The 13,423-nt window shown below is 33.9% G+C and overlaps 1 protein-coding gene across 15 annotated transcripts; it reads right to left on the reverse strand.

Annotated features, from left to right (window-relative positions):
• Positions 1-2,332: 2,332 nt before the first annotated feature.
• On the reverse strand, positions 2,333-12,989 carry LOC120078027 (RING/U-box superfamily protein). Of its 15 annotated transcripts, XR_016529738.1 has the most exons (8): positions 12,724-12,981; positions 12,491-12,621; positions 11,677-11,935; positions 11,505-11,559; positions 9,486-9,601; positions 7,843-8,067; positions 4,237-5,259; positions 3,031-3,301 (listed from the first exon to the last, which is right to left on the reverse strand). XR_016529738.1 is itself a non-coding variant. In XM_090313990.1 (7 exons), the coding sequence occupies exons 3-6, from the start codon at positions 11,908-11,910 to the stop codon at positions 7,852-7,854; spliced, it is 621 nt and encodes a 206-aa protein (XP_090170116.1). In that variant the 5' UTR covers positions 11,911-11,935; positions 12,491-12,621; positions 12,724-12,981; the 3' UTR covers positions 2,333-2,901; positions 7,843-7,851. The 15 variants fall into 15 exon arrangements, 14 of the variants coding, with proteins under 14 accessions (XP_090170116.1, XP_038888131.1, XP_090170118.1 ...); XM_090313990.1 differs by lacking the exons at positions 3,031-3,301; positions 4,237-5,259 and adding an exon at positions 2,333-2,901; XM_039032205.2 differs by lacking the exon at positions 4,237-5,259.
• Positions 12,990-13,423: the final 434 nt, after the last annotated feature.

Below are 13,423 nucleotides of genomic sequence, written 5' to 3' on the forward strand. Positions count from 1 at the left end.
ATAAACAAATATACCCTTATTGTCCCTACCATTGATGGTGTGTTTTAAACCAAAATAATAAATTAGAAATAAAATATCTAATAATCTTAACTACTCGACCATAGATCCCCTAAAATTTCTTAGTTTAAGAAAATATACTAACTTAACAAACTAAAAAAAAATGATGTTTTTGAAATATATATATATATATATATACTTGTAGAGATTTGGTGTCCATGATAGCCTCTAACGAAAAGTAAAGTAACATGCTTAAAATTGGGCTACATAAATACTTTGCAACCATGAAAATTTTGTAGGTTGAGTCTTACAAATATAACAAAAATAAAATCACTTGTCATACAAATACTTTGTAGTAACAAATTAAATCTTTTGATAGAAATATTATATTGGACAAAAGGATTTTCTATTGGATGACTTAGTATTTGTAAGACATTGAGGTTGGAATAACAAAAAGTAAATAAAGAGTGTGAAGAGTATGAAACAAAAACATTTAGGGATCGTTTGGATTAAGGTTTTCTCAATGCCCAGGAATCAAGGATGTCTGGGAATTATTACTGGGAATTAAGAATGACTATGTTTGGTTATGTTTGGTTGTGCATAGGAAAACAAGGTTGTGTAGGAAATGTTATCAACTTTTTTTTATTTTAAATAATTAATTTGTGCAATTTTATTTTTATTATACAATGGAAGGCAACACTAAGCTGCTGGTAGGAATGGGAAGAAGAAGTGAAAACTCACACTTGTGTATGTAATTCTTTCACTTGTGTGGTTAAAAGATGCTTAGAAATTGTCTTTTCCAAGATCTACCAACTAAACATGGGCTTTGAAAAATAAGATAATAGTGGAAGTTAATAAAAAATATTAGAAACATGTTCTGAAATCATAATATGTTATTATTTAATTAAAATTAATTTTAATGAATGATTGTTTAATTATAAAAATAATAACTAATCAATTATATTTATTGAAAAATGAGTTTTTCTATTCATTTAAGGGCTCGTTTGGCAAAGAATGTGAAATTAAAAAAAAAAAAAAAAAAAAAATTTGAAAACTAGAGATTCAATGAAAACAGTTGTATTTCATATTTTCGTAAATGTTTTTGGCAACAAATTTAAAAATTAATTCTAATTTAAACAATTATTTAATATGTATTTAACACTATATTTTTATAAATCATAAAATCAGTTGTAGCTACCCATTAATATTTAATTTACAATAAGCTATTATTAATTTATTTATGAATATGATTTATGTTATAAAAAATATACGATTATTATTTTGTAATAGTATATAATTTATAAAACTTTACCTAATACATATTATATTATTTTAAAAATGAATTGAATTTTTAAAATGTTTACATCTTTATTTAGTATAATCCTCCATTTTAAAATTTAAAATTAAAAATCTAGATACAACAAAAGTATTAAAAAAAATTGTTTTATGAATTTGTACTATTTGAATCACAAAATCCAAAAACAATTTTAAAAACAGAATTTAAGTTGTCTATCAAACACATATTTATTAAACTCAATGAATCTAAAAATATTAAATAGAATCTAAATTATCTCCTAAACAAAACAAACCCTTAATTTAACTAATACTATTTTACTAACTAAATATTTTAAAGAAATTATTAACTAATTGATTAATAATTTAAGTAAATAAGTGATCCAATTGCATGCATTTAATAATTTTGAGTTTACCTTGCTCCTGTTTACCGCAGTGTAATATTAAAATTATTAAAAAAAAAAAAAAAAAACATTTAAACCTTCAACTTCCAAAGATAATACATGTCAATAACCACCAAATTATATTCAATTATGCTATCAATATGAATATTTTAATCCATAAAAAATGCCACCGCTATAATAAACAGTAAACAGCAATGGTAAATCAAAGAAATGATGTTATAGTAAACTGTAAATGATTGTAAAACAAAAATGACAGTATTTTAAATGTGAATTCATATTTGGGTGATTAGTATACTAAATGTGAATTCATATTTGAGTGATTGCTAAGATTTAGCAATTTCTCTGAAATCAAAAGAACCTTAAACCATATCAATACACAATAGAAGCATATGGGGCCATGCAAATTTAAAGGCAATGAATTGGAATGGAGCCACTCAACTAATTTGTTTCTATTAGAACAAAGATTCCCATGCAGAAGCTCATAAATTAGTTGATCCAAAAAGGCTACCTAAACTCCCTTGCTGCCTATAAATTTGGAGGCCTCAAAACCATAAAATTCACCACAAAAAAGAGAGAGAGAGAGAAACCAAAGCAAGAGAAGATGACGTTCAGCAAGGTTCTCGTCACCGTGCTCGTAGTCTCTGCAATGGCAATGGCAATGGCGCTTCTGGAAAATGTTAGAGGAAGAGAGATGACTCTGAAGGAAGCAACTGCAAAAGCTTATCCCCATGTTTTAAGTGAAAATTACGAGGGATACAAACCAAAGGAGGACTACGAATGTGACGGATACAAATATAAAGATAAAGATTGCTATGAATATGGCAACTGTGACAAATCTCCCTACAATGAGGATGACGACAGTCAATACAACTGGAGTTCTAAAGAAACCAATGCCAAAGCTGAAAGAAATGGCCGAAAAGCATGGAGTACACCAGAATTTCCCCTGAAAGGCAGTGCAGCTAAACCAACCCCATAAGCATAGTATTGCTTGTGGTTTCTATGAATAAAATGTGTGAAATATAAGTAGGTCTTGCTTAATGAAATTGTGCTTTAACTAAATATGTAAGGCCGGCCAAAGGTAATGGAATGAAAAATATATATGCCATTTGCCAAAAAGACTTGCAATAACCCTCTCTTCAGAATTCCAGTCTTTAGTTAGAACTTTCTCCAACAACATCCAATAACCTTGTCTTTCATGATATGGGCGCTGCAAGAAAAACAAATATAATAGGCACTGCAACAAGGCTCTCAAACAGATGCAAACATATAATACGTCATGATATCATATATATAATAACATACATAGACCAACCAGAAGTAAACCAACAAAAGCAACTTTCTAGAATAATAATTGTGTAATCTCATTTGCATTACTGTTGGATTTCATTGTCAGTTCGTTTACAACTCCCATAACACCACAAAAGTTGACAAAAAAAATGAAAATTAGAATTTCCTGCTACTTCTTCCTAATCCAACTATGAATCATCAAGACGCAGTAGCAATCAGCAGAATGCACTGGAAATTTCCACCTAAAAATTAGCTTTTCTTACTTACAAGAAAACTTCAGCCATTTTCTTTCGAAGCCTTCATAAACAAAATCCTGTGAGCTGTAATCATATTAAAACACAAATTTAGAAAATAAAGTTCAGATGATTGCACTTGGCACAAAATGACGAAGGATCAATGTGTTCACATAGACGCCTAATTTTCCAATTTTCCACACTTTTGAATCAACCAAAATCTAAAATTTCCATCCATCATTTCATCCTCTTTAACATGGTGCATTCATATTCCTACCATTCTGAGATGTAGCCTAAGTAATCAAAGGAGAGAAATCTCCAAGAAAACCAATAAAGTCTTTATCATGAATGAGAAGATATTAAATACAAGAGGAAACTCTCTATTTATAGAGAATTATAAGAATCCTAAAAGGATAGAGGTTAAAAGCTAATTTGGTAACTAAAATATAATCAATCAATGATTAACCAAGATTAACTTGATTTTACCAAAATATCCCAAACTTATCACATCATATTTTATCCCTCCCATAAAAAATTCGTCCTCGAGTTTTAAAACGAAAATAAAGGTATATATATATATATATATATGTGCCACTCGAACGGAAACATATCGAAACATTCAACATAAAAGATATCCAATTTTCATGATCAAGCCAATGAACCCAATAACTAATTTGTTCAAAAAATCCTCTATTGTAAAAAGAATGTGCAGATTTCTTAGAAAATGAGGAAAATCCATTTTGTAAGTGTGAATAAAATCAAATTGGGGATGAACTTCAATTTCCATGAAGAAAGGGGGACTTCAAATTTGAACTGGGCTTGGGGAGTATTTGGGTTCCAATTGTGTGGGTCATGGGCTGAAAACCCCAAAATTTCAGTAAGAGGGTATTGGATTTTCTTTGTCGGGTCAGGGAAAATAAAATGGGTGCGGGAATTGGTCAAATCAGGCCGGAGTTGGGGTTGTGTCTTCCAGGTCGGGTCAGAAAGGAAAATTCAGGTAAAAAATTCGTGAAAATGTTCACCTCAGGGTCGCACGGCTGCTTCGTGTTCTTCAGTTTCGCGTTGGACTGCAAATGAGTTGTCTACAAGCTTCCGAGGATCTTCTCTTTCTTGGAGAACGGCAAATGGTGTGTCAATTAACTTTCGATGATTTCTTTCGAGAACCACAACGTCTCCTTCTTCCTTCTTCACAAATGTTGCATCTTTCTCTTTCTTCGTGTGCTCTTTCAATTCGACCTCTTCTGTGTTGTCATCAATTCCACTAAAAAATCAAATTTTTTCCAATTCCGAACGTATCATATAAGTATGACGCACATGGTTCTTGTGTATTTCAACCTCTACAAGCTTCGGTTTCTTCCGAATTAGGTTGCTCACCCTCCAATTTGAAAGTATTTGTGTTGATTTCATACCCATGAGTTATTTCTTCTTTAATCGGCTTATCATATTCTTCAATTTGAATCTCAATCTCCTTGTCTTCACCAGTGATTTTTGCTTCAACGCCAAGAATTCCGACCATATTTTCTGCTGTTACTGAAATTGTGTGGGTTCTTCCTCCCAATAAATTTCTTAAATTAATTCTTTTTTAAGTTCTTGCCCATGCTTTGAAAGCTGCTCCACGTTTTTAGTCATCTCTCCCAACAAATATTGGATTCTTCATTTCTTCCAATACTTCAGATTGATGTACAAATTAGGTGTTCTTGAATAAGTTTCATCATCATAATCGTTGTAGGATCAATTCTTGAATTTTCTCGACCATGTTTTGATCTTTCTTGGTCGTTCTTCATAGCACCAATAATAATTTTTGTCCCAAAATGCATTAAATCATCTATAAAATTCCGTTCTGGGATGATTCTTCAAACTTCTTCTCGATCTTCTTAAATTTAAAGGGCTTCTCTGGTTAGGTGTGTGTTGTTCGGACAATTTGGTATCAGAGTATCCGTCTCGACCAATGTTGACTGCCACCAGTGCAAGACCGAGGAACTCTTGGAGATGCTGATAACAAGAGGGAGCTTCGTGCGTGTTTCTCGTTGGCGAAGAACACGCATCTAATTAGGAGAAACCCATGAAATTTCAAGGGAAGGAAGAATCAAGAAATTGCAGATTTTCAAGATTTGCAAAAATGAACTATTGCCGATCAAAGAAGATGTCCAAGAAAAAATTCAGCAATTGGTATAGGGAAGAAAATCAATTTTACTTCCAAAAACAATGCTGAGATTCTGATTCACATGATACAGAAGAAGAATTCCAATATATTAGTTTCGCCCATGATCGATTTTCTCAAAGAACCTATCATTATCCACATTAGAAATTTAATTTGAGTGATTCCGATGATGTTTCTAAGGCAGTCTAGAATAGAATACAAAGGCATCAATGTCGAAAAAGGCCCAACGATCCAACCAAACTCATTTTTCAGGGAATCGACATAAAGATTGGGATTTAAATAAATTAAACAATCATCAAGAATGGATGTTTACAGCCCAAGAAGAACATTCAAGACTCGAAATTACTCTTTTGGTTATGAAACACGATCAAGAAAGGTCGATCGAAGAAAACCAATGGATGAGCCCTATACCCACTACGAGATTGAAACATATCCAAGAATCCAACAAAATGACTACTTTGATTTCATAACATTGGAGGGAATAAAGAAAACAACAAAAGAAATCTAATGTTCATCGGGAAAAATGACCCAACATATTGATCAATTATCAAGTCATCTACAAGAGTTCAAGACCGGATTGATTTCATATACGGAAGAAACAAACAAAGGAATCACGATTGGAAATCTTTCAAATAGAAAATTTTGAAGATAAATTTCAGAAAAATCTTGTTGAGCCCATGTTGTTGACGGAGGTGATTGGGACAAAAATCACACGAACAAAGTAGAAGATTCTATGGCTGAGCATTATCAGTATTGTTTCGTGGAAAAGTTGGGACGAAAGGAACTCACGAATCTTCCAAGGAAAATCTCATCGACAAAGGACAACATAGATATTTGCATTCAATCTGCTTTTTTTGGTGTAAAGATTTACAGACTACACATAGTCATAGCTTATCTTTCCTTATTGCTAATTAGAAACATTTTTTGTATACCCTCTAAATGAGGCTCTATGATCCTTTATCACAGATATTTCATTCAATCAATGAAATTGTTTCTTATCCAAAGAAAAAATGGATTCGGAAGTAGTCTCGAGTGAAGAAGAAAAATCCAATCGAGAAGATGGAAGAGAGGTATCGAACATCGAAACTCTAAACATTGAGGCAGAAATCAAAAAATCGACCAAGAACGACACCAATTGCTTGGACACAACGTCGTCAACTTGAAGCAAAAGATGAAGAAAATGTGATTCTTGAAGGATTTTCTTCGGAAGCTAATTCTTTTGTGATTGGTCCTATGATTACGGTTTGGAATGAGCTTGATGAAAACTTCTTTTTTGGGTTTATGGCCAATGGAGAAGTTCATCTTTTGGTGGCAATATTGGACTTCTGTCTCGAATTTACTTCTTTAATCGGGATAATTTTATTCAAAATGTAGGAGGTTAGTTTTGCCATATGCCATTGAACGGGGTAATTTTACTTCTTGATTGTTTCATTTTTCGTTTTTAAAACTCGGGGACGAGTTTTCTTTTTGGAGGGGTAGAATGATGTAAGAAGAATAGGGGTTAATTGGGTAACTAAGCAATACTCTAGGTTACTTCCCTTTTTACCCCACTTGTAATAAAACTCTATAAATAGGAACATTCTCCGCATGTATGAAACACATTATCATTCTAATAAAAGATTCACAATCTTGATTCTTGGAGGATTACTTCTTAAGGTCACTTAGGCTAGAACACATTCCCTGTTTAAATTATAAAAGATACCTTGAACTTTACCCTCGATTTTAAAAGTACCCGATACTTACAAAAGTCACAATATTACCCTTGCACCTTCATAAACATTACAACACAATCACTAGAGTAGAAATTCTTTAGAATTTCATATATAAATTGGGAGCTGAAATGTTGTGGCAGTGACTTAAAACGTAAGTTCGAAGCACCACATCATTTTAAGTGATCGCCACAGCATTCAAGTCTTGATTTCACTCCAACATTTTATAGGATTTCTGCTCCAAGGATAGTTTTGAAATATTAATGATAGGTGAAGGATAATATTACAACTTCAGAAATTATGAAGTATTTTTCAAACTGAGGGTAAAACTCACAATTCAGGAGTATTTTTATAATTTAGCCTAAATGAAATACAAGAGTGGCATAGGAAAAACTGAGCTATAAAGGATTTACTTCATATATATACTTCCCTAATATACAAATCCAATTTTCTGAATTACTATAAATAATCAAACTTTTCATAAATACAACTAATTCAAATGTCCCTTTAAACAGAAACATGCAATTACATTGGCACTCTTACGGCATTCATAACTGCTCCCGCCCCAAATTACAACTGAATAACCATCCTAAACCCTAAGCGATAATACAAAAAAAGATCTCAAAGATCTCACCCATAAGTATAACCACTGACACAAGGTTACCTAGGCCAATAACCAAAAAGCATATTAAATTGGGGCATATGCAACTTTTTGTACCGTGAGAACAAGAGAATGACCAAACAGTAAAGCAACTTACATGTACGCCTCACTCCAAGCTTGTCCCAGGAAGGAATACTCTAATCAGTTCTTTGGCAGTTACTCTCTTCCTACATGTTGGGCATTTATTCTGGACGGCTATTGCAGCCCTGATGCATGCCTTGCAGAAAATATGACCACACCTTGTTGATGTTTCTTCTACTAACGGACCCATGCATATTGGACAACTGAATTTGGGCTCCTTCGGTGGAGCAGGCTTCACTTTCTGCCAATGGCACAGAAATGACATGTTGGCTCAATATTATGCAGTAGAGACATAATCCCATCTTCGACACATTTAGTTTATCTTTACAAGATCACATTTTCAACACTAACAGCTAATAATATGCTACAACTAAAAATAAAGATCACCAATCCATGATGGTTCTGAAGATTAAAGAGTTAACCGACAAGTAGGGCTGAACATAGTTGGACCAAAACATGCTCTGACTGCCTGAAACCAACATTGGATGATGGTTTTATGGATACATGGATGCGTCGGTTATAGAAAAACAGACTGCCCAACCCAACGTTAAAAGAATGAGAAGTGAAAAAAAGAGACCCTCCCAATATTTCTTCTCCATCTTTGTTTTCAATCATTTCTCAAGAACTGCACATTCACCAACTGATAAGTCTCTGGTGGCGAGGCTAATGCTGACTGACCGATGAACACTGCTAGTCACAAGGGAAAAGTTAAACCTAGTGACAACTAGACCAATGAGGGCATCTTTTGGTTTAGTTTTTAATTATTTTGCACAAACCATCCATCCTTGTCTTTTTCAAATATAATCAATTGAAATCAAACCAAAACATAAGGATTGGTTCTACATTACGTGATGAACCAAATCAATTCAACCTGTGAACAACCCTAACTTTGAAGATAAATCAACCAAAGGAACAGCAGCATTCAAACATAGAGAGAGAGAGGTTAGTGAACTATTGTTAAAAACCATAAAACAAACTAAATTAAACTTTTTCAGAGGGGAGAAACAAAAGCTACCAAACCCAATCAGCTGATAAACCAAGGTCCCCATGAGCGAGAGAGCTCAGCAGCAACTCATTGGGGGAAATGCAAACTAGACTTACCATTCCAATGGCGGCACATAAAACTTGGTCCGTCTTCAAGAGATATACATAATTTGTTACTCAATATTCAAGTTCTCACAAAATTGAATATTGTATTGGAACAAATATGTTATCTCAATATTTCTAAACCAACAGACTGATACCATAAAATTTTTTAACTATGAATAATCCAACTTGTTTGAAGCATTGGGCATTTGTGGAAGTCTTGCCAAGTCCTTGTCTCGTGCCCTAGTCATGTCACAGCTATTCCCCATCTCCACACCCATGCTTCTAGGGTGATATCATTCCCCACAAACATAATAACTCCAAAAGAAAGCTCACCCCTCGCCTTTTTCTTGAATTTTTTATCATATAATAAATAATGATGTACCATATATGCAAGAAATAGCCATAAGAACTAATCCAGGAGAAAGGGGAGAACATGCCAAACTTGGCTTTTCTACTAAAAACTACAATCTCAAGAAAGGACAATTACATGATCTACACTACAACCTAACAACACAGGAAAAATCTTGCACAAAAAAATAAGAATAACAAAGATATAAGTTGTCCCAGTACCATAGAGCTGTTGCTGGCTTCCAAATTGATTAATAAATCAGAATTTACAGGTTGTTGATTAGACACATCTCTCCTACGCTTGCTCCGATTATTATTTGACACCTTGGTCCACTCTTCTGCAACAATTAGAAGATGAGAGAATGAGAGAAGCAAGCATCACAACAAGTGATTGACAGACACATCAATTGAACAAGAGGTTCTTGGGACTTACAGTCCATAGATGGTACAATCAAGGATTTAAATATCGTTGCCGTCATCAATATTAGGATTTAAATTTTATGGATATCTCGATAAAATATTTTATATTGACAAATATTTCTATAAATAAAGAAATTTATAAATTAATAATAGTTGTTTTTACTTCCAAACTAATTTGTTATGTTTTATATGTACTTATAAAAGATATTGGAGAGATTGATTGACCTTTAATTCGATGTCAAACCCTCGCCCAAACTACATCTAACGATACATATCGACGGACACTTCAATCCTTGGGTACAACCATAAATATAAATAATAAACATCTTTAAAAAAAGGTTTCCTAATAGTTCACCGACAAGTTATATGTTTCAGCCCAAACTTTGTCATTCTCCACAGGAAACAAAATCTTTCAGATAGGAGATTTTTGGTTGGGCGACACTTGATTCTTGTAGTTCTTTGGGGGGTATCATTGTTTGTAATGTGGTCTGATCCTTCCTATGGCATTAAGAATATTTGCTTTTTATTCACTGATGGCCAAGCTTGGAATGAAGGAAGAACCAATTTCATGAAGCTTCTAATAAAGGATCTCAAATATTTGGGAGGCCTCTGTTCCAAGCAGCAATGATGATTGCTGCATATTCCTTTGAGCAATAAAAGGGACACGTCCTCAAGATTAGAGAGTATACCAGTAACATTTTTTTTTTAATGAAAAGACCTGACTTCCTTTAGAAAGAGATGAAAGAATACACGGACATACTAGTACGATATTATCTCCAATCACTTCCCACTTCTTTTTAAGCGCAATAAGTTCAACTGGGGTCGGTCTTCTTCCTTTTGAATATGAGAATACATGAGTAAATGAATCTGATATACATACTTCCGTGGATGGTTGGTAGGAGAATCTAGTTTTTTTAATGAATGGTTCAGCGTTTAGTCATCCCATGATGATGAAGTTGAAAGATTCAGTAGGTAAGCTAGCTAAACCCAAAAACAATGTTAACCAAACGGCTATGAATGTAACTCTTGTAAGTGATGCCATGTGGCATACAGTCATGTCATAGCAAAAGAGTATGCAACGGCAGAATATGGTGGTTTGGCTAATAAATAGCAAAATCTATTCTAGACAAGAAATTGAAAACATGGGTTAGGTTACAAATATCAAGCTAAAAACTATTGTGATCATTAGCTCCGACCTTCAGATGGTCGTTGGTAATTTGGAATAATGATGTATTTTGGGAAGGATGTATGGATCGAATGTAAATCTCTCTTCTATTCATTTCTCTTACCGTGCTCTAGACAGGAGAACAAAGTATTCCAAAAATCAGTGCTAGAATGGGTCTGACTACTAATGGATGCTAAGATTTAGAAGAAATCTCAATGATGGAATTACAAATACACCTTCTGTGCTTCCACAATTTCTAAGTCCTTAATGCTTCCAGATGTCTAACTTCTTAAACATCCTAAAATTAAGATCGTCTGTAATGTGGATATGTTTGAAACATGAATCACCAAATCTAAAGGCTGTTTCAATTGCTGCTTCTGTGACCACTAATCCCAACTGAACACTTTCCTAGTTAATACCAATGTTCAATATTCTAATATAACAAATTTCCAAGCTTCCTTCCATAGAACAAGCAGCAAACCGTATACCGTTAGAATTTATAAAAAAAACTAAGTAGAGAATAAAATTGCATTGCAGGATAAGACATTAAAATAGATAGACCAACATGCTACCAATTTCTTCCCCAATTAACGAAGGGGGAGGTAATGGAAAAAATCTACTTAGCTATAGTCCTCCGCCAGCTGAAACAAACATACCTGCATCCACGTCAACTATATTCTTCCTGGCATTCCGTCTGGATTTATTTTTAGCCTGACAGATAATCAATGGAATTCATGAAATACAGATCAGAATCAATAGAACAAGAATAGAATATGGATAGAATAATCGTGAGTATTAAACATTCAAGTGAAGCTGCAGGAAACATACTTCAGCAAAAGCTCTGGCCGATGATTCAATGACATCATCATCAATGGCCTCAATGTCAATCATTGCAGGTTGTACGTGCTGTTGTTGATTAACCTGTGCTTCCTGAAACCTCAACTGAGATGTCTCTCCTTGATCTCGGTTCTCAGTTGGTGGCATGCTGTTCAGGTCCAAGTCCAATGATTTCCTACGATGATAACCTCTTGCGGTATGTCCCCTCATAGCCTGAGTACTCATCTATATTTTGGAGCTCCTCAGCAACCTGCTATACATATATTTAAAATCTGAATGCAAACAAGAGGCCAACTGATGTATCATGTAAGAGTGAACAAAGGAAATTTGGAGAAAGAAATTGATGGCTTCCAACAAAGACAAAAACCACAACTACCACCATTCAAATATAGTCTGAAAACCTTGATAAGAAAACACTAAAAAGTACTTCAGTTATCACTGAAATGGCACACAAGTCAAAAACTTTATATCTTTATTCATCACACTCATTTCCCACAACCACCCCATAAGCGTGAAGTCTAGTCGTGCAATAAACACAAGAAGATTCACAGAGAGCAAAGAACACAAGAAACAAATCCCTGTAACTCAGAAACCAAGACAACAACAAAATCCTCGTTAATCAACAAACAATGTGTTCCCAAATTTATAGTTAAAAAGAAAACCCCACATTATTCACAAAGACCCACTCCTTAAAATCAACCATTCCCCCCTAAACATTCATTAATAATCAGTTACAGCACACGATTCAAATACATCAAATCCTCGAATTAATCATAAAATTTACAATAAACCACAAAATTCATACCCGATCATAAAAATCCATCTCCACACAATACCTACTTCATCGGATCTTTAGCCCCAACTACACAAACCAACTCGATCAAGAACCAAAACATCAAGTCTTCAATCTTTCATCGGTCAAAAAATTCACAAAAACTTTCAAAAAAAAAAAAAAAAACAGAGATGATAACTAAGATTAACAAGATATATACCCAGATAAAAAAATTAAAAAATCCGTCGAATCTGAAGATGGTGTACCTGAAATAAGCGGTTGAAAAAATATCTCGAAATTTGAGGTGGTAAATAGATTAGATGAGATGAGATGATTAGTTCTAGGGTTTGTGAAATTTGTAGTTGGGGTTCTAAGGGTTGAGAGATGGAAGGGAAAAAGAAGGCGAGGCGGGCATTATAAAGGGAAAATGAAGAAAAAGGTTGGGATTGAGGATGAAAATGGAGACACGGCAGAGGGAAGTTCCAGGGTTCTTGCGGGACAGGACAGTGAAGGAGGAGGAGCCCAGCCTGAAATGCGCCACGTCTTCTTCTCATAACCAATAATTGTGTGACACGTATTCACATGTTTCTTCCATCTTCCTTTCGCACGTGCCAACGTCACCGACTCCCACTATCGATTTTTGAAACCAACCTTGGATCAATTTGCTATGGTCATAGTATTTAATTTTTATTAACCATCTCATATTTTCATTATTTCGTGATGTATAAGGTCATCAAAAAATTTCTAGCAAATTGGCTCAGAAAAGTGTTGGTGTTGATCATTTTTCCCTCTAATCTACTTTTATTAGTGGACGACTTATTACTATTAATGTCATAGTTGAGTCTAAGCATATTAAAGAGAGGCAAATGACGTTTGAGCTTGACATGAGTAAGACTTATAATAAAATTGATTGAAGTGACTCTGAATGGGGTTTAAAGTAAATAGGGTGAACTACATGGAGTCTAT

The sequence above is a fragment of the Benincasa hispida genome, chromosome 5 (genome assembly GCF_027475165.1).
Source record: "Benincasa hispida cultivar pf3 chromosome 5, pf3_genome.v1.1, whole genome shotgun sequence".
NCBI lineage: Eukaryota > Viridiplantae > Streptophyta > Magnoliopsida > Cucurbitales > Cucurbitaceae > Benincasa > Benincasa hispida.

Excerpts from the sequence above, each read along its gene's own strand:
- LOC120078027 (XM_039032203.2), bottom strand. The coding sequence starts at position 11,910 with ATGAGTACTCAGGCTATGAGGGGACATACCGCAAGAGGTTATCATCGT. Across the intron at positions 11,560-11,676 it reads CGGCCAGAGCTTTTGCTGAA|GCTAAAAATAAATCCAGACG; the intron begins GTATGTTTCCTG and ends ATTATCTGTCAG. Across the intron at positions 8,068-9,485 it reads AAGCCAGCAACAGCTCTATG|AAAGTGAAGCCTGCTCCACC; the intron begins GTACTGGGACAA and ends TGCCATTGGCAG.